Source organism: Podarcis cretensis, assembly GCF_951804945.1.
Source record: "Podarcis cretensis genome assembly, chromosome: 1".
NCBI classification, from domain to species: Eukaryota; Metazoa; Chordata; class Lepidosauria; order Squamata; family Lacertidae; genus Podarcis; species Podarcis cretensis.
The window spans coordinates 83,020,384-83,044,099 of NC_137170.1; the positions used below are offsets into that span (position 1 = coordinate 83,020,384).

The 23,716-nt window shown below is 43.0% G+C and overlaps 3 protein-coding genes across 7 annotated transcripts in view; 2 read left to right on the forward strand and 1 right to left on the reverse strand.

Moving 5' to 3' along the window:
* Window positions 1-21,108, forward strand: CPSF7 (cleavage and polyadenylation specific factor 7). 4 transcript variants are annotated; one of them, XM_079956565.1, is made up of 10 exons: window positions 1-23; window positions 551-661; window positions 9,646-9,864; window positions 10,777-10,880; window positions 12,134-12,279; window positions 16,372-16,774; window positions 17,177-17,295; window positions 17,384-17,552; window positions 17,739-17,912; window positions 19,139-21,108. In XM_079956565.1, exons 2-9 carry the CDS (start codon window positions 608-610, stop codon window positions 17,905-17,907), a joined length of 1,383 nt encoding a protein of 460 aa, XP_079812691.1. In that variant the 5' UTR covers window positions 1-23; window positions 551-607; the 3' UTR covers window positions 17,908-17,912; window positions 19,139-21,108. The 4 variants fall into 4 exon arrangements, with proteins under 4 accessions (XP_079812691.1, XP_079812690.1, XP_079812693.1 ...); XM_079956564.1 differs by lacking the exon at window positions 1-23 and adding an exon at window positions 32-168; XM_079956567.1 differs by lacking the exon at window positions 1-23 and having other exon boundaries at window positions 613-738.
* TMEM216 (transmembrane protein 216) overlaps window positions 13,401-23,716 on the reverse strand; it is a 21,320-nt gene continuing 11,004 nt past the window's right edge. Inside the window, exon 5 of the transcript XR_013833789.1 lies at window positions 13,401-15,498. The gene's annotated coding sequence lies outside the window, so the exon portion shown is untranslated. The remainder of the gene's footprint in view (window positions 15,499-23,716) is intronic.
* Window positions 21,929-23,716, forward strand: part of LOC307204687 (fascin-like) — an 8,141-nt gene continuing 6,353 nt past the window's right edge. The window contains exons 1-2 of one of the 2 annotated variants that reach the window (XM_079956478.1): window positions 21,929-22,353; window positions 23,122-23,371. In XM_079956478.1, the coding sequence (XP_079812604.1) occupies window positions 22,048-22,353; window positions 23,122-23,371 (556 nt within the window). In that variant the 5' untranslated portion in view covers window positions 21,929-22,047. The remainder of the gene's footprint in view (window positions 22,354-23,121; window positions 23,372-23,716) is intronic. The other variant, XM_079956479.1, reaches the window with a different exon arrangement.

Sequence of the window (23,716 nt, forward strand, 5' to 3'; positions counted from 1 at the left end):
GGGAGGAGGCGCTGGTTGTAGCGGTGAGAGGAGGAGGAGGAGGCGGCCGAGGACGAGGGGGGGTGGGGGTTCGCGCGCGCGTTTTGGGCCTGCCTGGGATTGCTAGGCCTTGAGCAGTATAACGGGCCCCGAGCGGCGCCGGGGAGGCGTCGGAGCTTCGTGGCCGGGGTGAGCGCGGGGGAAGTGGGCGGCGGCGGCGGCGTGTCTCCGTCGCAGCGCGGGAAAAAGGAGGCGATGGCGGGCGCGAGCGTCCAGGCGCGCGCAGCTATGGCGGCCCGCGGAGGAGGGGAAGCGGGAAGGGAGGCGGCGGCGGCGGCGGCGGCGGCCCGGCTCTCGGGTTCTCCGCTGCCGGCGGAAGGTCCCGCCGTCCGAGTGGCCCTGAGGCGGCGAGGGGGGCGGGGCCGCCTGCGCGGGATCCTCGGCGGAGCGGGGCTGCGCGGGAACGGGCCTGGGCTCTGCCGGCGGCGGCGGCGGCGGCCGCGTGAGGCGGCGATCTCACTAACCTGCGTCTCCTTCCCCCTTCCTTCTCTTTGCTCTGTGACCCCCGCAGTGCGGCTCTTTCTTCTCCCCCCACCCCCGGTTCTCTCGGCGGCTCCCCTGGAGAAATATGTCGGAAGGAGTGGACCTCATCGACATCTACGCCGACGAAGAGTTTAACCAGGTGAGCGCGGCTGCGGACCCCGCTGGGTGGGCGTAAGGGCTGCGCCACCGTCTCGGCGGGATGTGGAAGGGCGGCAGGTGAGCGCTAGAAGAAGAGGCGAACTCTCCACGAGCCCCGAAACTTCGGCCCGTGCTGAGGTCTCAAAAGAGAGGTTTGTCCTCAGGTGCGTTGTTAGGCTGCTGGAGCATCCTTTCCTTTCACGGTAGAAATACGAAAATCTCTGTAGAAGCAAATTCCGTTGTGTGAAAAGTTTGTTGAGTGAGAAGTGAATAGTGTTAAATCAGCGTTATAACTGGAGATTTCCTAATAAACTCCTCACATTTGCCAATTGGTGTGAATTGTTTTACTCTACAGGAAAGAAAACATCATGAACCAAATGAATGCATGTTGGAAGAAATGTTGAATCACTATTTGTGTGTGTGTGTTTTGGAATGTATGAAGTCTTCCTTTTAAAAAAAGAAATAGGAAGTTAGAGCATGATAGAAATAGAAAGTAATAGCATGTTAGTCTACGTAGTCTCTCAAGTGAGAGGTGCATTCCTGGAATCAAGTTAACAGTTGAGGATGCTGAATCTTTTAGAAATATGTAACCTGGGTCAGTGAGCAGACCAAGATTGTTGGTACAGTAGCTCCTGCATATGTGATTTCAAGTTACATAGTATTCTGTCCCATTCGCCGCACCACATTGACACAAAAAAATTAAACATGGAAACTGACAGGCAATTACGCAGTTAATCACAGGCAATACTAGCACCTTCATAGGAAAAGATCCTTCAGTTTTGTGCACACATTGCTTGCAGTATATATACTTTATAGTCTAAAAAGTGAACAATTAAGTGATGTTAGGGGTGTAGGTAACAGCAACTTTAGTCCACCTTACAGTTCTACTTTTCATGCCTGCTTATACCTAATATTTTTTGTTACAATTATAAATTGGGTCATCTTAGTTATTGAAATGACTGTGTTTAATGGGAGAAAGAAGTGGGAAGACAGGATAACCTTTTCTGTCTGATGTATTAACTTTGTGTGAGAGTGCATTGCACTAGAAATCAAATCTGGTTTGTGGTGTATATTGTTCCCTATTGATTTCAATCCTCAAGGCTTGATTACTGTAGCACACCTTATGTGGGGCTACCCTTTATCTAGTCCGGAAGCTTCAATTTGTGCAGAATGCAGTGGCCAGACTGCTCAAAGGAGCAACATACTACTCTGCTGCTGAGGGAGCTGTTGTGGTTGCCTGTTTGTTACCTGCCTAGGTTCAAGGTACTTACATTAATTCACAAAACCCTAAACAGTACAGGCCTTTGCAATACAATTTTTCTCTTTAATGATGTTTTATTGATGCTTTTTGCTGCTTTTATTTTTATATGCTGTTAACCACTTTGGTATATTTTGATGAAAGTGTGGATTATAAATACATAAATAAATAAATAGAAATAAACACCCACATGTGTTTCAAGTGTGTGTTTATGTATTACTTTAAATAGAACATTAAGAAGGCCGTGCAATTCCATAAGCAGTAGGACTGGAACCAAACTTACACTGAACAGAATTATACTGTAACCACAGAAACATGGCAACCAGCAGCCAGTTTGTTCATAATAACTCCTTTAGTGGCATTGTTCAGTGGCAGAGCACAACAAACCACGCAGGAGGTCCCAAGAGCAGTCCCTGCCATCTCCAGATAGTGACTGACTGCTGTCTGAAGCCCTGGAGAACCTTTGCCAGTCAGTCTAGCAAATACTAAGCTATATGGACAGTGGTCTGACTTGCCTTAAACCAGCACCCGATATTCCTACAAACCTGGGCTGAGGGACGTATAGCTCCATATGCTTTAGGCCTCCCCCTGCTACCTTCTGTCCTGGGCCGCATGGTTAGTGCTCAGGGATGATGGGCATTGTAGTTAAGCACATCTGGGTGGGTCACAGGCTTCCTACATGTGCAATACTCATAGTCCTTACTCCAGCTAAAGATAAAGCATATAGTTTATATTGCCAAGGTCCCAAGTTTGATTTTGCCACCTCCAAGCAGCAGCATTTCATCTCCATTTTGTCCCATCCTTAACTCCTGGTCACACCCATTCTTTCCTGTTGATTTATTTACCACTATGCATAAGTTTCATTTCACAAGGGTTCTAGTTTATGCTCATTATGTATCCCTGTATGTGGTTATAGCACTAGATTGATTGGTCTACAAGAGAGGATTAATACCTATATGTCAGCTTTCCTGTATCTTGGTTTGGAATGTGTAGGAACATTTCCTCTTTTGGGTTGACGTTAGGGGTGCCCAGTGCTAATTCCCTCCAATGTCAGGTGTACATTCAGGTGTATTCATGTGCATGCCATCTTGCATTCACAACTAGTACAAAGGCACTTCACTGTTTTCAGTAATTTTGAATATATGAATGCTGGTGAAGTTGTTGCAACATCACAAAGGGTTTCTGCTGCTGCACTAATTGTTTTTTTCTGACTGCATGGCTCTAGATAATGACCACATTTCATCTCTGGGAGCATTGGATGGATGGATGCTTGTCTCTGGAAGGCATGGGGTGTATGTTAAATGTTCCACTTGATCAGGGAAAATTTATTGTATTCTGCCTATAGTACCCCATTTTTAAATATTCTGTTCCCTATCAAGAGTAAAAGAAGTATAATACGAGTATGTAATGAATTAATTTTATCTATAAGAGGTTTTCATATTTCTACAATAGTTTTCTAGAGTAAAGGATTGTTCTTGTAAACTTGGTAATCTGTTCTGGCGAAGGTGTTCTACCCTGAAAAAGTTTTAATTACAACAAATCACTGGTGTAGATGACACCATTATAGCTTTCAGACAAATATGTTTTATATATTTATTTGAAATTCCTAGTTGTGGCAAGAGAAGAAACATAAAATATATTGAGGACCAAATCCTCTTGTTCAGGTATTGGTTACATAATTCAAAAACTTTATATGACTTTTGTGCACATTCATTGTGTGTGCTATGTCTATTTCCTGTAGTATTTCTGCCTACCATACACTTCATTCTGTATACCTTTAGCCACTCCTCTTTAATGTGTGCTTACCCAGTCTTCACCCATATTGGCTTGTTCCCCAGTGGATAGATTTAGGTCACATTCACAGCATACTTTTAAAGTACTATGATACCACTTTAAACTGTCATGGCTTCTCCCAAAGTATTCTGGGAGCTGTCTTTTATTAAGCATGCTGAGAATTGTTAGGAAATCCCCATTCCCCTCACAGAGCTACCACAGTTCCCACAGTGGTTTAACAATCAGCCCCTCTGCATAGGGAACTCTAGGAATTGAAGTTATGGGAGGGGAATAGGAGTCTCCTAACAACTTTCAGCACCCCAAGAGTGCTTTAAATGTATGATTTGAATGTGACCTTATCAGTGTACATGGTGAGAAAGAAAGAACAGTATTTATAGGCCTATAGTTGCTTCTTCATCATGTATTGCCAATGATGTCGTCAGCCACACTTGATCTGTTGCAGGATAAGAAGAATAGTGAAAATGTACCCCCATTTCTTCACTGTGTACATGGATGGAGCTTCCCTGGAGGCAGGTGGGGGGGCGTACTCTGGCTGTGGATAGCAACTTCAACTTGGATGGTGGTGTTTTGTGGTGGGGTATGGTATTTGCTACTATGTATGGCTTATTCCCCACACTGCTTACCTTTCATGGGAACCTGCTTACTAGTGTGCATCTCCTTTTGTAAGTACAGGAGTTGAACATCTTAGCTGTTTGTGTACTGAGCAATGAGACAGGCTGCTTCTGGAGAGCCTGAAAACATAGTAAACATTGGACACCTGCCCTTTCTTCCTTTCTTTTTCTTATTTGAATCTCACCCATAGCCATAGTTGTGACATCTCTGGCCGCTACACAAGTGCAGAGTTGCATCACCACAATGGTTTTGACAGATGCGAGCTATGTGCAGGTGTAAATGTTCCATTTGTGTAGGAGTAGGGCTCCTTTCCATGGTGCAAAACTTGTCGGTTATCACGTGTTTTTTCCACTATGGATAGCAGGGAACTGTCTTCACATTAGATGCTGAATTCCCAGTTCATGATCTGCCCTACCAGTCTGATCAGGTTGTGTGCATAGAGCTCATATTTTTTAATACATGTATTTCAGAATAGTTTATGTACTGAGTCTTGTTACGTGTTTGGTGTGTGGCACCTTGTGATTCCATGTGCTTGCTCAAGAGTATGATGATTAGCTATGCTCTTTTTTTCAGTTGGGGCTGTACCTGAACCTCTGCTTGAGGAACATGGGAAGCTGCCTTATACTAAATCAGACCATTTGTCTCTGTAGCTCAGTATTGTCTACAGTGACTGGCAGTGGCTCTCTGAATTTTCAGACGAGGGTATCTCCCAGCCCTATCTGGTATGCCAGGGATTGACCTTCTGATATTCTGCATGCAGTGCTGATGCTCTACCTTTCAGTTATGGCCCAGTCCCAGATCCTCTCTGGAGTGGGTTCTGATGTAATGGATGCTGCTGCCCATGTTATTTCCCCTTGTTTAAGAATAACTTGGTTCCCATAGCTTTTCAATGGGTTGTCTTTATATGCTAACCATTTCATTTCAGAGTTCTGTCCCTGTGTGTTTTGGCAGGAGGGTTATTCATGCTTGTTTAACGGTGGAGGGTGTGTGCTGTTTCCTATGAGGTAGTATGATGGTTATCAATGTACACTCATGGTCCTTGGATAGAATGCTAATGAGCAACATATTTTTTTCCATTAGTTTCCTTTTCTTCCATCTTAGCAGTATTAACAGTACACCACAACTTCACTAGTGCAGTAGTATTACATGGATGTGGGAATACACCTTTGGACCCAGAGATGCAAAAGTTGCCTGTAAGCTTTCTTGTCCATAAGAGAATCCACTGAAGAACTAGAGAAGACATGACTAAATAACAAGAACAATTGGACCAAGAGCCTGTGAGCTTACTGTATGTAGGGATTCATCTGGAGGCCTTTGTCAACTTAGAGCCTTTTCAGTAGTGGCACATACCTTATTAAATACCTTACCCAATGAGATTGTTTTTAAGTAGCAGGCAGAAACATGACTGTTTAAGAAGACTTTTGACTTCCTTCTCCCCACTCAGTTTAATTTGTTTAATGTTGTGCCCTTATGTGATTTTCAGGAATTACTTATATTCTTCGACCTGGCATGTTAACAATTGCTCATTACCACTATTTTTTAGAATTGCTGCTCTTTTATGTTTTTACATTGTATGAAACTTTGTTTTGGAAACCACCCTGATTCCATTTTCCCCCCTTAAAGGCAGGACATAGGTTTTTACAATAAATTAATTGTAAATTACAATAAATAAATTGAGCCAAGAATTTAGCACTGTGTTCTAGGATAAAGTTTTGGAAATGGAAATCTCAATGTATGGAAGTAGGCTAAAGATTTGATCAAAGTTTCAGCAAACTATTTGTTTCCTCTGCAGATTCAGAGTGCAAACAAGAATGTGTTGCAAATGCAGCTTCATGAAAAATACACATTGTAGAGAATTCAAAGCCTCTGTGCCATGCAAAAGTAAAGAAGCACATACTACGGCTTGGGTCCAGAGTTCCTGCAGGCAAAACTTCACTCAATCTGTGCTCCCATTGGAGGAAAGGAAAAGCAATCTCCACTGATGCTTCCTGCCCCCTGAAAAATTCTCTGAGGCGAGGGTGTTGAGGAAGATCCTTTGGAACCGCATGGGAGGTAGCAGGAGGAGGAAATCTGCAAAAATGGCCATCTTGGCCTCCCTCCAGCAGGAGCCATTCCTTCCACAAATGAAGGGAAACTCTTGATGAAGCCTCGTGCATTTAAATTTTGAAGAAAAGGGTCGGGCTTTCCATGGAATTGAGCTTTACTCTGATTGTAAAAAGAAATAAGATAGTCATATTTCAAATTTGAAAAGGGTCCAAAGTAATGAAAAGCAAAGTATGAAGCTGGTGAAATTCCAGCTGCAAATTTCCTATACGGAGCTTTTTCTTACTCCAAAGGTTTTAAAACTCACTCTAAAAAATGTCTTAACAGTTCCTGATTCACTTGGAAGTACTAGGGTGTAGGGGTAAAACAAAAATTAACCCCAAATCTTTTCCTATACTGCTAAAAAAAATATTGTATGCTGTTATGTCTTTGGAATAGCAACTGCATCGAATGGTCTTGATTCACTTTTTCAAGTTCCAATAAATATTGTTTGGCAAAAAAGAAAAAAAATTGAGAGCCATCTAGGATGCAGGGAGAAACTGTGTAAATCATCAATTCTCTATTTGTGGAATTAGAAATTAATAAACTCTGGAATTCCCTCTTGCCTTGAAAAAGTGGATATCAGCATTGTAGTATCAAAAGAATGCAGTTTGAGTCTGAAGAGACACAACATGTAGCACTGTCTCCTTGGGAACCGTGGCCAGTGGAAAGAGAATCTCTAGGTGTTGCAGGGAAGTTGCTGAAAATAAATAGGTCTGTATTATTTATTGAGACTATACTGTATTGTGTGTAGGGAAGAACTCTTGTGTCAGGCCTATTGCATGGTTCAAAAACTGCCCAGAAACACAGCAAATAAAATAAAAGCTGTTACCTATTTGAGACATGACCAGATAACCAAGAATGTGCAGGTCTTGCTCACATGATGCTTGCAAACACATTTAACATGATCTTTGGAAGGTTTCAATAGCATCATCAACAGCCACTACCCTTGTTCCTGATGATAAGTCATCAGGAAACTACTTTGTAGTATATGTGTGGGTGGTGTTGCTGGATATGCACTGTTTTCTCCTTCCCTGTAGCTTATGTGATTCTGCCTTAGGTTCCTGGAGGCTATTGGGGACATTCTTCTGATGGTGTGGGCTTTTCATTGCCTTGCAATGGCAGTCAGTATTTGCTACAAGGCTAGAGTGGTCTTGTGCCCCTACTGTCTTAGTTTAGTTGAAAGTGAGTATCACAAGCTGTACTGTGGTCTTTACTGAGGAAATCTAAATATATTTTTCTTGATGTCAGGAAGCTAACAATAAGTAAGTTTCCAATCTTCTGCTTTGCAGATTTAAGACGTATCCTAAAAATAGAATTAAGTGCTGATAGCTTGAAAATGTTGAAGTGACTTGATTTTCCTATCACCCTTTAATATCACTGCTGTTCTTAATTGATAACATTTTGTTAGTAGTAACTTTTCTTTTTCTTATGCGTAATATCCATTCCTTATTGCAGATTTGTCTCGTACTACTATGTAAAACTATTTCTACTGCTAGTAAGCTTTTTGTAGCATGTACTACTTTCTACTTGAAGACTTCCCAGTATTTGACTTTATAAAGATTGCTTGAAACAGGAGCTGCTGCTATGTTTAAAATGGTCTGAAACACCCAAGTTTCTTTTATTCTAGATAATTGGAATGTAACAAGCATATCACTAGTTCTATGAAACCAACAAATGGTTGTGACCTGCATCCCAATATATTGACTTTAATCCAATTTAGCATACTCATGCTAAAGCCCATTGAAAACAATGTAACAGGCTAATTGCGATTAAAAGTTCGATTCATTTCAGCGGAATTAAGCACATCCATCTGAAATTAAGACAGTGACCATGATTCAGTACATGCCAGAAATCTGATGTTCTTGATAACATATGATAAATAGTTGAATTCAAACCCATAACAAATGCTAGAATTTGATTGTTTATATCCTGCATGAGTTTTTGCAGTCTTGCTAGTTTAAAACATTGAAGAATCCTTCCGGTGGGAAGCCATACCTTACAATAATCTGTGAATTACAGTAATAGTAATGTGTATTTGTTTTATTTATTCAATCTATTAGTTGCTTTTTTACCAGAGAAACACAAAGCGACTTTGAGTATATAAACAGACACACACATTAAAACTGGCATAAAGGAAAAGAGGAAAAAATCTGAAAAATAACCCTGTTTTTAAAAGGCAGTACAAGCTTTATGTTCTAGCTGCTGCTGTGTATACAAATTGGGCCAGATTATGTTGCATGGGAAGATGAAAATTTTATATACCACTCTACATAATACTGAATTTCATATATATATATAGAGAGAGAGTGTGTGTGTTTAGTTGTTTATATCCCATTGTTACTGCATTCCATCTTCTAGATAACTTTAGGCTGATAGGAATTATACATGTGTGTGCATAATGTGCATATTCATGTATTAGAATTCTTTTACAGTGCATTTTTTTAGCTAGCAAAGGATTGCAGTGTGAATCACAGAAGACTATAACTACATTTTCAGAAGACCAGTGAAATATCATTAGAGTTTCAATATAATTGTTTGCTTCTGATAGTGACTCTTTAAATGTTGTGAGGATGAAATAGTACTGCATGATACCTAACTCCTCTGAAGAAAAATGTAGAGGCTGATTTCTAGTGGAGTTCAGTATAAATCTTGACACAACCTGATCACCTTTCATGAGCAGCCTGCAACATGATACTGCTCAAATAATCCAAAATAGGGAAAGAAACCAAGAGGCCTTTCTGCCAAGTTGAGTGGCCTCTTATAGAGGTTGGTGGTTATGCTATATGTGATACTCCTTCACTGCATATATGCAACAAGGAAATACCGCTCATTGGAGCAGTGAGGAAAATGAGATGGGTCTGCACACAGTGTAGATTGGGGGAGGGGGGGTGTAAAAATGTGGTTCGATTACCCAGTCCTCCACAAAGAATGGAGAGGCAAAACGTCTTGTGCAGTAATAGATGGCAGTGAAACATGCATTCTCCTCATCTCAGAGAAAATGATGGGGAGCTTGGGGCTACATGAAATAGCTAGTCCTACTATACTCTTTGCTCTTCCTTGCAACTAGCAAAAAGAGCACGCTTCTTTTTGAGAAGCAGGTTTTACATTATTACTTAAATTCTAGAAAATTATTATTTGGTATAGGTGTGCTGCTATTCTGTTACGAAAAGAACTAATGTGGAGAATTGGCCCTGCTTCGGCTCTGCGTGTGCTCAGTGATATCTTGTGTCTTCTAGGACTCTGAGTTTAGTAATGCTGACCAGATGGATCTATATGACGACGTGCTAGCTGCCAGCTCACAACCTTCTGAAAGTTGCCCTAGCAGCTCCGAGCCACCACCCGAAAACCGTCAAGAGCAGTCTCCTAAGCCAAACAGCAAATCACCTGCTATCCTGTATACCTACAGTGGGCTGCGTAATAAGAGGGCTGCTGTTTATGTAGGCAGCTTCTCTTGGGTGAGTGCGTTCCATAATCGGAGCAGAAAGTAAAGGGCCTAACAAAAACAAAACATTTGTGTGGAAAGGCTGCATCTGCACTTTAATCTTACTGCAGATGCACTGTTCTTTAATAGAGTATAGAGCCCCATGTGGGTGGGTAGGTTTTATGCTGCTTGCCAACCTCAGTCCTCACAACACATTGGATAAATAACTAGAAGCATTGTTCATTATGACACATTGCTCTGTTTAGGACATTTTTATCCTGCTTTTCTCACAAAGACTCAACAGTGGCTTCAAATAAATATGCTACAGCAACATAGTATTCCGTACTATGCTAAAAAGCAACACATCTCAGAGTTGGAGAATATGATGCTCTTGCATTAGCAGGGTAACTTTTAAGAGAAGAGGATTTAACACATTTAAGATACATCAGAAAATATGATAATAGTAGAATTGAGGCCCTTAAAACGCCATGATAGAGACATTTTCACAAATTTTTCTGTAGCTGGCATACAGGTATGAGAGTTTTCTATGAATGAATCTCTTAGGACCTGAGTAAGTCATATTGGGCCTGCTGTGTCATGATTTAGGGTGTGTACACTCATCACTGCCCTAAGTGCATGCAGTTCTCTTTAATACCTGTGGTATGTGCTGGGAAAGGGATTGCTGCTGCTGCTCCTTCAGTTACGTAGGTCTGTCTAGAACTTTCATCTTCTAGGAAGATACATGTTCACACATGTACGTGCTCACACATCTGCAGCTCCAAAAGTGATTGTAGTGGGAGGGGTTTAATCAAATGTTCCTTCATTAGACTATACCAGGAACAGTATAGGAGCTTGAGAAGGATGAGTTCTCTTACTAATATAAGATGATGTGGGTTCTCTAAAAGGTTTCAGGTTATAATGTAATTTTCTGCTTCTTCATACATAGTGGACAACTGACCAGCAGCTGACCCGAATAATCCGTTCTGTGGGTGTTTATGATGTGGTGGAACTCAAGTTTGCTGAGAACAGAGCCAATGGCCAGTCCAAAGGGTGAGCACTCCAAGACTGCTTCAAAAAAGGACCCATCATTCGGGGCTGTTATTGTGGGAGGAATGATCTAGGGACCAGTGTGGTTGATAATGGTGTGCACTTAAGTCTGGTTTTCTTGCTATTTTTTTAAGGTGGCCTTAGAAGTCCCTGTAACTGTCCGGTTTGGATGCCACTGCCTTCAAACTAAATGACTACTTGTTATATGTGATTCACGAAGGCGGTGGGCTCTGTCCAATTCTGCAGAGCGATCCCTTGTCAATGTGCTATTTGCTGCTGCTCTTAATGACAGCTTTAATTTGGAGAGCATGGAGCTGAAAATTCTGCACTGTTAATGACACTGTGCTTGTGGACAGCGGGGTTGGCCTGAGAAATCGATCAAATTGGGAATGAGAGAACCTTGGGCCTGTGGACCCCATCTGGCCATCAGAGGATTCCCATCCAGCCTCCACAGCCTCTTGTTCTTGGCTCCTGGGCTGGCTGTGAAGGGCAGTGTTAGAAACTGGGATAGGAATACTAGGAGCCATGTGGGTGCCAAACCAAAATGTGTAGTGGCCCATTTTTATTGCTCCCCCCACCCCCACCAGACCAGGCAGCCCCACAGCAATAAAAATTAAAATTGCTGCTGGGTGACTCAGGAGGTATGCAGTGTAGTGTGGCAGCAAAAGACAAGTCTTCTGCTACCTCTCTACCCTGCCAAACACCTGGTTCACCTGGCAGCGGAGCAGCAGCAAAAAACAAAGACAGATGGAGATGCTAGGCACCAAAAGTGGTGCCTGGACATCTCCATCAAGTTGCAAAAGGCCAATTGCAAAATGTGACTGGTGCCCGCTAATTTCAAACCCTGGTGGAACGAGCTCTCTGTCTCCCAAGCTATCACAGTGGGAGATAAAGGGATGAAACCCCTTACCTCTCGCTCCTGACATGGATTGGGCCCCCACACCTGCAATTTGCCGGGAGGGGGGCACTCACATAGGAACAAATGGGAGGTTTCCCCTCAATGCATCTGTGTGTATGCGAGAGAGATAAATGTAATGAATGGTGTGAGCTCATATGTGTGAGCAGATGAGGATGTGGGGGGTGAGAGAGGGAGTGTTGTGGCCCTGTCCAATTTTTCCTCCCATCCCACCCACCAATGCTATATAGCAGTGACATTTTGTAGACCTTGGGTGGGGGAAGATTTCTTGTCTTGGATTAGATGACATTCCTTACTAGAAGTTGCTGACAGTCTTCAGTTCTTTTTCCTCTGTGACCAGGTACGCAGAAGTGGTGGTTGCCTCTGAGAACTCCGTCCACAAACTTCTGGAGCTGCTACCAGGGAAGATTCTCAACGGAGATAAAGTGGAAGTGAAGTTGGCTACCCGGCAGAACCTTGCACAGTTTGAGGCTCAGGCTCGAAAAAGTAAGTTTAGATGGGGGTTGCATTTGCTAAGTAGGGAACAAGGCAGAAATACAGGGCATTGGTTAGGTCTTAGAGAAACCTGAGCAGAGCTTAAGTTACAGTTGGATGTGTATGAATATCCAGGTGTCCATGTATATTTCCTTTTTCTGTTGCTGCTGAGTGATGCCCAAGTAGATTTTATTATCCCCTTGCATGATTTGTTGCATGATTTGAGGCACGCTTCAAACTGAATGGGCTTAAGCTATTGAAGCTGTTATAGCTAGGACCACCCCCAGCTCCTCTCTGAACCTTCTCCAGAATTTGTGCAGCCCTGAAAAGGTAAGGTGCCCTGTATTGGATGCAGTGCTCCAGCTGAGGCCTTACCTCTTGGTCATATAATTCATTTACTATTATTTATAAAACACATATCCCACCCTTTCTCCCAAAGGAGCCCAGGGTGGCAAAGGAGGACCATAATAGATGGCCCTGCTTGTCAATTTCTGTGAAAGGTATGCTGTTGTATGTACTATCTGACTTAGTAAGTGGAGAAGAGGACAGTTTCCTCTGTTGTTTGCAGAATTAATCTGGACAGTTAGGATCCACCGTTTTGTATGATCCTGTCATAGTCTCAACTGACTATAGAGTTGCAGCCTTGTCAGCTTTAGCACAGCTGCGTTTTAATGGCCTCCATGTTCTGCCCTAGAAATTGACTGAATTTCAGTGCAGAAAGTCATGTTGTTCCTATGTCCCTTATCTGCACGGGGTGTCATGGTGCCTGTGGTCCATTTCTCTGTGGTAGGAAGGTCAGTCATTGTTGCTGAATCATAAGATGAAGCAGAGCTGCTTTTAGCCCTCATCAAGCTTTTCCCTGTGAAAAACTGCTTAAAGGGGCTTATCTTATCTTCACTAGGAGGTCGCGCTGGTGAATGGCAACGCCTGACAGTAACCATGGCACGTCACCATTTTTGACAAGGCCTTCGTAAATGACTTCCACCACTTTGTGATTCCTCGCCCAAAGGGCCTGAGAAATACAAATTTGTTGTTTTTAGTAATTTTATTTACACTCTGCCTCTCTCTAGCCCCCAAAGTGGCGAACTGTAAAGCAGACAAGCCAGTACGATAAAGAAAAACACATGCACAAGTTAAACGTTTGAAGTTCTCTTTATTGCACTCTCCTATTTATCACAAAGGAAACCTAAAAGTGGCTTCCGTTCGGTGACCATGAAGTGAATTTTTAATGTAATTCAGACATGTGCTGAGTTTGAAATATGAATGTTATTAGATTATCCCAAACTTGCTGTCACCAAGTCTCATGTGGTGATGGTATAACAGATTTCTGTGTCCCTAATTATTGTGTGTCATTGCAATTGTATGATCATGGTTTTTTTCTTTTGAAATGTTTCTCAGCTATATTTGCAATTAATTAATTTTGCCACATTGGGACAAGATCGCAATATGTTTCAAAATCCATCTTCTCAACATTCTCTCCATGTTTTTTTTAGTTTTTTTTTTTAGTTCTTTTGATTATTGATTTCTTTCAATTATGCTTTAGATTCTCTATCTTGAATAAAGGTCTTAATTTTTAAAAAAAATAATGTATCAAATCTCATAACATACTATAGTTGAGCTTATTGTACATTAAAATTCCAAATTAAGATGACACAGCTTTTTTTAACCTGGAGTTTTTGAAATAATATATTTTTGCTTTACGCAGACATTGTAAATCTTTGTAAATACTTCCTGTAATGCCCTTCCATATTATTGCCATCTTGGTTTGTGTCAAATAAAGTTGACTAAGTACAGTACTTTGGTCAGCATGGCTTGATTATTTCTCTGGGGTCAATAACTCTTCATTGGGAAGAATAAAGGAGTCATGTTTCCAGATTTAGGAAGCTTTCTGACTTTGAGGCCAAGCAACCGGCCTGGTGGAGCAATGGTGGATAATATTGATTGCCTTCCAGTACTTGGGTATTGTCCCCTTGTTTTTCTAACGTTGCATTTATTAAGAATGTCGATTTCTTAATTGTAGCCAGAAGTATTCATGACAACTGAATCTAGTTTAATTCATTAGTCAGGATCTGCTGATGTATCTAAAACTATATTGCTCTCACAAGGACCATAAGTTTTCTTCCATTCCACAGATAGTTGCTTATTTTATGTAGAAGGAGATGCAGTTTGTATTACAGATTAAGGTTCAGAGACTTCTCTACATCTACATTTTGTATTCTATGAGAATGGAAATGTTGATTATTTTCTGGATGTAGTGGAAAACACTCAGTTTGCAGTAGGTGTTCAGGAAGTAGTTCAGTGACTTAAAAGTAGCAATATGTATATAAGCCTGTTGATATTTGCCTTTATATAAAGCAACGTATACGCATATATTGCAAGGTAGTTGATATTGGCATATTAGGTTTTAATATTTCACTTTATTGAAGAATTCTACTAAAATAACCAAATGTTCTGCTGAGTGTATTCACTAAGCAGTAGGTTCCTGAGGTCATTATTTCAGGGGACAGGGGGAGGAGTGGGAGTTAGGCATATCTCCCAAAATTATGGGTCTTGAGGATTCTGTATAATTGTGTAGTGTTAGAATGTTCAGTTTTCCACTCATTAGAATACTTATAATGGGAAAGGAGTAGGGATAACACTATAGCCAATTAGTGATTTTACTGAAGACCATTCTTGCATAATCCAGTGCTTGTATAGTGTTAGCCAGAATTTCAGACACATTTTACATAATTAGTTAAGAGAATTAGCTCAGTGAGAAGGCCATTCATGTACAGTTTTGTGGCTGTTGCCTGCAGTTTTCAGAGGGTAGAACAATTGCTTTGTCTGCAGAAGTTTCCATATTTAATCCCTGGCATCGCCATGTAGGATTGGAAAGAGTCTTCTCTGAAGTCCCAGAGAGCTACTGCCAATCAGTGTAGACTATACTGAACAAGATGTGTCGATCACAGAATCAGAATTGTAAATGTTCTGACTTGGATTAAGTCAACTTCCAAGTTCCTAGTCATCAAATGATAACCCATTTGTGGTGTTACGTTTGCACATTGGGCTTCCATTAACACATTGAACTCTGCTCATGCAGCATTGGATACAACACCGTCTATTTTAGTTGTCACTGTACTAAAGTGTGGGTTAGTCAAATATTCTCCTTATATTCAGCATGGTTTGATTATTTTTTATGCTGTCTGTCACATTTTCGTTCTTTTCTCTTGAAGCTTCCTGATTTTGCTTTTCCTTAAATGAGAAAGTTCAATACATTTGTCTCTGATAGTATGTGATGTTCTAATTAGTTACATTAAAAATGAATATTTTAATATATCTTTCTATATAATATAACATACTGACTATGGCTGAGATGTAAACAACACAGACACCAGTTCAGATTTCACCTTGGCTATAAGCTCAGTAACTAGGTAATATTAGGTAAGCCACACTTTTTCAGCCTAAACACCTATCTAGAATCTTTGCGATAAAGATCTGTCAAGTAGGTTTATTAGCAAGTTTACTGTGCTAATACATAAAGCATTTTGAACACACTATAAGCACTATATGAATGATAAGTATTACTTGAATGCTCAGGCAAAATTTATTTCACTGAAAGTGAACAATGTAAAATACACTCAATACATTCTAAGACCATAAATGAAATGTTCTCAGTTCAGTTTGGACACACTGCTATTGTAAATTGTAGTTAAAGTTAAGCATTGATTTAGCATGTTATGCTGCCTGTCCATCTGACTCATAATCAGTGCATGATACAACTATCTCTGTCAACTCAGCACACAACACTTAAGAGAGCTCTTACAGGTCTCTTGGCCAAGACTGGGAATGCCCAGTTCCAGAGCAGGAAGGTATCTCTCTAGATACCTCAACATTTGCCCAAATCAACCCAAAAATCTGTGTGCACATACCAATGAAACCTACCTTTTCTCACATGTATGAGATAAGAGTTCTGATATTTGGGCAAGGTGTTATTGCAATTCAGAGGCATGATGGTTGACATGGGTGTACTTACTGGAAAGCGGGGAGAGGGTTATTTTGTCAGAAAACTGACCTACCCAACTGCTACAGTGTTGAGCGCTTTTCCTCTTCTGTGATGTCTGACAGGGGTGCCTCCGAGGGCTCATTCAAGGGATTCCTCCGACTTGATAGATGGCCGAGCCACTCCGACAGAGAATGCTGTGCCGCCGCCACGCATTGAGAAGCCTCCTGTGTTGCCTTTCTTCAACCGCCCTCCTTCTGCGCTTCCTCTCATGGGGCTGCCACCTCCACCCATACCACCCCCTCCTCTTTCCTCAAGCTTTGGGGTTCCCCCTCCCCCTCCAGGAATCCACTACCAACACCTCATGCCCCCTCCCCCTCGACTTCCTCCACACCTCACTGTGCCACCTCCTGGGGCCGTGCCACCTGCGCTGCACCTCAACCCAGCCTTCTTCCCCCCACCCAATGCAGCAATGGGGCCCCCGCCAGACACCTATAACAAGACCTCTGCAGCATACAACCACAGCAGGTGAGAGCAAGCCCATTCCCGGGAATCTGAGAAGAAAAAAAAAATCAAAACTAAGCAGTGCAAAGAACAGTAGCTAAGCCTCTTGTTTAGCAAGGCTGCAGACCTAATTCTCCAAGGGCTTAGTTATTTTATGCAAAGAGTGATGGATCGACTAGACATGAAACCACTTCTCGTTGGTGGTAGAAAATGTCTCGTATAGCTCTAGAGCACGACAGCTGACAACTTGGTTCTTAAAGGATGCTACTTAATGTCTGCTTTGGGGGGGGGCAGTACCTGGTCAACCACACATTGCTGTTTTGAAAGGCCTTGAATTGCCATGTCTATGAATAAGGAACTGTGTCATAGTTCTGCTTGAAGCTGTTTATCCTCTGTGTGTGATGGGTATGTGTTTGTGTACTACAGTCGGGAACTGGGCCCATTGCCACCTCCTGTCAGTGAAGCTGAATTTGAAGATATCATGAACAGGAATCGAGCAATTTCCAGCAGTGCCATTTCCAAAGCTGTGTCTGGTGCCAGTGCAGGTAACCAGAGCTGGCTTTTGCTACCTCTTGCCATTTCTCACTCCTGGTCTCATTCTTACCATGCCGCCTTTGCTCTGTTATATTGCAGGAGACTACAGTGATGCCATTGAGACCCTGCTCACAGCCATCGCTGTGATTAAACAGTCACGTGTCGCAAATGATGAGCGGTGTAGTCTCCTTATCTCTTCACTCAAGGATTGTCTTCATGGCATTGAAGCCAAGTCTTACAGCATGGGCACCAGCAGCAGCTCCTCCAGGTGAGCTTCAGGCACAGTTATTGCCAAGTCATCCAGCTACTGTCACTCATGTTGCTGATGAGCAAGTCTCAGTTGTGCTCTGGTCCCCTTCCTGGGCTTTGTACAGCCAGGTAGGAATAAGTGCTTTTGGTAGGGGAAAGGGTCTTGTTACAGCTTGCCAGTAACTGATACCTCATTTTTTTCCAGAAAACGGCACCGGTCTCGGGATAGATCACCCAGTCGGTCTCGTGAGAGCAGCAGGAGGCACCGAGACGTCGTCCATAATGAAGATCGGCATGAAGACTATTTCCAGGAAAGAAGCCGGGAGCATGAGCGACATAGAGACAGGGACAGAGAAAGAGACCGACATCACTGAGAGAAGTGAGAGATGTTTCTAGGGTGCTTTACCTTTCCCATCCCCTCCACCCCTACCCAGTATATTTTCCTTTCCGAAAAGAGCACCCTGCTCTTCAAGTTGAGTATCATCCCTCTTGTAGATGCTGGCTAGGTAAGGTTGATTTCCCTTATGCTCTGGAAGACTTTCCATGGCATAATCTCACACTTCTCTCCAGTGAGTGGACTGGTCATGCATGGATCTTAAGCTACCAGGGCAAATACATATTGTCTTGTGTTCTCCATGCAGTATGTTCTGCTAGGTAAGATTTTCCAAAAATAAGGGAGTTGTCTGCTCCCTGATTGACTTGCCCTTTGAGTACTGATCGGCAAGCGATCAGGAGGGAGATCAGGGACGCTAGCAATAAAGGAGGCTGCCTGGGATGGGGGAGGTAAAAGCCCATGGATCCTCAGGATTTTTGCATTGGGTCACCCAAAATTCACCATCAGATCACATAGCATGTCCATGGCTACAGCCTGCACCAAAAAAATCATGCACCCACTGTTTCGTTGGGGCCGCAGTAACGCAAAAACGTGGTTACAAAGCATGGATCCACATGGATTCTCAGGATTTTTGCATTGGGCTACCCCAAACTCACCATCAAATCACATGTTTGTGGCCACAGCATGAACCACAAAAATCATACATCCACTGTTTCATTCAGAATATTTTTTTTCTTGTTTTTCTCCTCTAAAAACTAGGTGCGTCTTACGAAGCGGAAACTACGGTATTTCTGTAGGTTAGAATCAGATGCTTGGTAAATGTGTCAAGGGCCCAGTCTATATATTGCAATAAGTCATGGTTACTGTGAACTAGTAGCATGCTAATGCAAACTGCTCAGTAGCTGCCAGTTTGCTGCTGCCCTGCCATGAAGGACCTGGAATAAAAAGTGGAGTAGAAACTACAAAAATAAGTAGAACATAGCCTTGCAATCTCACCACCCTCTTTGCTTTATGAATGTGACTAGCACCTAAGGTGGTGATGAGTCTGACTTGAGAGTATGTTTGATTCAGTGGGTAAAGTGCTGAGTCTAATCCAGTTCAACCATGAGCTAAGACAAGCCTGTAGCTTTGGTTCCCTATTGCATGTGGAAATAACTGTGACTTCCCCATGGAGTTACAGTCCAGGGTTAATGGGCAAAATTCTCAACAAACCTCTTTGAAAGTGCTATAGAACTTACCAGCATTTCCAATTTTGTTTTGTCTCTTTCTAGGAGCGTGGGAAGCATTCAGTGTTTTTATGGACTCTTATCTCCTCTCCTTAATCAAGACTAAAATATGGAGACTTCTCCACCCCCTCCTTCCCATTGCCCTCTGCTCTTTCCGAACCCCTTGGAAGGGACTTTGCCTGCAGAACTCCATCTGGCACACCATGGTATTGGGACCTGAGCTCTGCCTGTGTGCTGTCGCTGCTGCTTGATGGAGAAGCACTGAATGACTTGGAGGGTGGGAGGGGTTGGTTGTCTGAGCCACCGTGACCAGGGGGCCACTTCAATCCATGGATTCTTGGACCCAAAGAGAATGGTGCTTTCCACAGAGGTCTCTCGCCTCTTTCCTTTCCGTGGCTTTTTTAGGAGCACTGGGGAAGGAGCCCATCCAGCTCGTCTCCTGCGAGAAAAACTGGTGCTTCAGCACAGTATGAGATGTCTGACCCTATTCTCCCCGGAACTCGTGTCCACGGTCCACACTGCATTGTTTTCTTAGGCATCGAGGCATCCATTCCTCCTTAAATCTGATCCTTTTTCCAAAGCAGCTTCAGTCTTGCCCTCCAGCACCGTTGTACACAGCTTAGAAAACAGTATTTCCCTGCTAGGATGGAAGGCAGGCTGGCTGCTTCTTCGGGTCACCCCTCTTCTCCCTTCCTCCTTTAGTTGCGGGAAAATGTCACCTCCTTTCTACCTGGCTTCTTCTAGAGGGGCCTGCGTTGGTCAGCCGGCTCGCAACGTTGAATCTCCCTTAAAAAATAGATCTGGCTACTGCAGGTCCGCTTTCCACTGATTTGCTAACCATTTTCCTCGCTTAGTTTCATGCAATAGCTGCTCCAGTTGTAACTTCTGATGTAAACCTTTGTTTCTGGGGCCAGCCCCTCCCAGATTGCCGCCTTCCTTGTTGTAGAGGAAGTGTTGTGAACGGAGACCATAGAATGGAACAGGGCAAAGTCAAGCTGGGGCTACCTGGAAGTTACCGAATGCAGCACACCCTAAGCATTTTTAAAATTCTATGTGATGTACTTGTTGAACGTGTTGATTTAAGGTCCAGAGCTTTCCTTGGCCCCTGCCTCCTTTTAAAAGGAGTTCCTTTTTGGAGTGGTTCACTCATGAGTTTGCTTCAGATAGCACCATACCTCACTGATCTCTGGCATGCCAGTCTAGGGAGACGATTAGAGACAGTGGGAGGTGTCTCTTCACACCATCATATTTAGCTGTGTTATGTAATCGTAAGTAGGGTTTCTGGAGCCACTCTAGTCACCAGGCAGCCCTTTGAGACCAGTTGCAGTAAAAACCTGCTTGTTCGGAGCATTATGGGACAAAAGCACCTGCAGAGCTCTCACCTTTGAGTTGCAACCCTTCGGGTGTTCATTTTCAGCTTTCATTGCTCCATCCTAGCCTGAGCACCCAGTTACTTAAAATTAAGGTAACACGTTACACCCTGGAATATGCAGTCTCCAGCAACTGGGTCTCGGTAGTGAGGCCAAGCATCTGTTGTGTTCACGAACACTTAATGTGATTGTTCAGCTGCATGGTGAAGCCTCCCTTGTAGAAGGACCCTGTTTTGTCTCACAGAACAATGTTGTGGCCCAAGGCGGAGGGGGTGGTGTCTGGCAAAGGATGTTCTTGTGTGATGTGGCACCTCCTTTTGTACTGTTGATCACAGAGGTGCTCAGCTCTAAATGTGGTTTTTTAAAAAAATAAAACGGGGAAAGTTGTGTAAGCAATGGAGCGACAACTTAAAATGTAAAATATATTAAAAATTGATGATTGGAAAAGTTGCTTTTTACATAATGGACATTTTTAGTTTGTTTTGAAATAATGGAAGTAAGAAAAGAAAGAAATGAAATAACAGAAACATAGCCTTGGTTCCTCTCAACTCACCCCCCCCCCCCCGTTCTTCGTGATTTGATTTGTTTGTCTTTTTCTGATAGGTTGGAAATTGTGTAATAAACTTGATGATATTGTCAATCTTTTATACTGCATTGTATGGCTTCTTTTCATTTTGTAACTATTTTGAATGCTGGGTGAGCTGTTTTCTAGAATCTCCACTAAATATGAGCAGGGGGCAGGGAGGATGGAAAAGAAGATGGATAGATAAGACAGGTGCCATATTTTGGCTGGGTAGTAGCCCTTGTACAACCATGGTGTTATGTACTGCTAAACTAGTTCCAAAACCACTTTATGTACACATATTAAAATGATTTTTTTAAAAGCTTCTATCTCTCAGTCATCTCCATTTAAAGGGGAGTGTCTGGTAGCAAGCCAAGGAAAGATTTGAGACCCTTGAGAATTTCTGCCAGTGTGAAATCAGTACACTGAATGAAGATTCGATGTTCAGCATCATTTTAAGTTGCTTCTTTAAAAAATATTTGCTCTGGAAAACATGAACAGAAATCACAGGTTTCATAAAAAGGGATAAGCATTATGCTGAACAGAGATGGGGAAATGAAGCCACGATGGAAACAGATGAAACTCAAACACTTTGAAAGGGGATTGTGCCTTTCATGTGAAATTGAATATTACAGGCAAGGATGCAAGGAAATATAATAGCATATAAGGGCTTTCTGTCTATGGCAGGAAAAGGTTCAGTTACAAGAATATTGTCCTGATTGCTAGTGGTATTCAGTGAAATGTTTCTGGGGATCATAGGCTTGCACAGATGGTTTGTGTTTCACCTTCCTGAAGGTTTGTCATACAAGGGCATTTGCCTGTGACTGGCGGGTGAGGTGGTAGTACTTTCAGAATGCAGCTTGAGTGGTGAACAGCCTGTGGGAGGGGCTTAATGCTGAGTGGGTGGGTTTACCTGGTTGCTAGGTGATGATTGTGATCTAAAGGGCCAGGATTAATCTCAAGTGAGCCCAGATAACTGGTCTGATGAATGGGTACCATTCAAGTCTCTTGTTATTCTCACCATGACATACTCACTAGAATTTGGCCTTGTTAATGCGGCCAACCGGTACCTGACTGCTGAACCTTTCCGTTTCCAGGTGGCAGCCACAGGCAAGCAACTGAAGCCTCGCCAGTTGTGGGTACTGCAGTTTGTGAGCCCACAGGGAGCTGGGGCAGCTGGCCCAGGAGAAGGGGCTGGCCAAAAGCTTCACCTGATCAGTGCACTGAAACGCTACTTGGCGGCTGACGCAAATGGAAAAGTCACCTGTGACCAGGACAAACCAGGGCCTCAGACCTTCTTTCTCTTGCATCAATATCCAGATGGCAAGGTGCTGTCTCTCACCCAAGCACAAGCATCCTATCTCTCAAGTGTAGCTTATGTCCAATATTATCGGGCTGGAATTCTGGACAAAGAGGGTTGGGTGTGGTTGGGTGGGTGAGACAGAGGGCAGAAGGTAGGAAAACAATGCTTAAAGTTGCCTCAATAGGGCCTCAAAACTATTCCGCTATTGCCCAAATGTGGGCCTCTTGTTTTGCTTACAAATGTTTTTTACAATTAAGAGGAAGAAATGAGGGCAGGATTGTGCTCGATTTGCAGACTAGTTTGCTGTGGTGAGAAGCAGGGCCTTTTCTTAGTGTGCAAGTTTTTAGATTCTTACGGGTAAGTCCAGGCAGCAGATTCCTGTAAAGTGCATCAGGAAGAGTGTAAAATGTCCCTGGACTTCCCCCACCCCACCCCCATGGTCTCCTTGGGAAGCCAGTCACATGAGCCAAAGCTCTTTGCCCCTGTCGGCCAAACAGTATGATAGTCAGCCACTATGGGCTGAAGGGGAGAGAATGTGTCTGAATAGCTTATTTGAGTCCCTGTGCCTGGTGTATCCTTCAAGGTGCCCTAGCCACTTCCCATCCACAACTGGAAACAACTGTTGCACAATGGAACTTAGGTGATCATGGCAACTCCATAAGCCAAAAGGTGTAACATAATTGGTGTGATGATACCTGAATTTTATTCTGCCGTGTTCTTTGCTCATTGAGAGTGTTCCTGCTTTTCTTGTCTTGGGCAATGTAGCTGACCAGACATCCTTCCCTCCCTGCAGGTGTCCTTGCAAAATGAACAGTCCAAGCGCTACCTGGGTGGAGCAGAGGAGAACGTCACTTGCTTTGCCCAGGCTGCCACCGAAACTGAAAAATGGACCCTCCACCTGGCTGTGCACCCCAATGTTGCCATGTACAACCCCAACAGGAAGCGTTATGTGCGGTGTGATGATAAAACTGGGGTGCTGCGCTGTGACCGTGACATGCCCTGGGGAGCTGAATCAGTCATCACTATCTACTATGATTTCAGAGGTGGGTGGTGGCATTTTCCTATTTTGTTTTCAATTGATATGTGCATTTTTCTCTCTAATACTGTAACACACATCTCCCCCCCCCTTTGTTGGGGGAGCGTGTTAAAGAAGCAAAACATTCTGCTATAGGGTTACACACACACACTTACAGTAATTCCTGTTGCAGATGAGGACTTATAGCTACTATACTAACAAGAAAGTTGCTTCTTCTGAACTAAGGATTGTTTAAAGTTTTCTGTTATCCTCTCCAACTATGGAGCAGACACCTGGGGTAAGTCTGAACACCTGGAAAGACTTGAGAAATTTGAGAGATGGAGGAAGTCTGTACCGGTCACAGGCTTTCTCC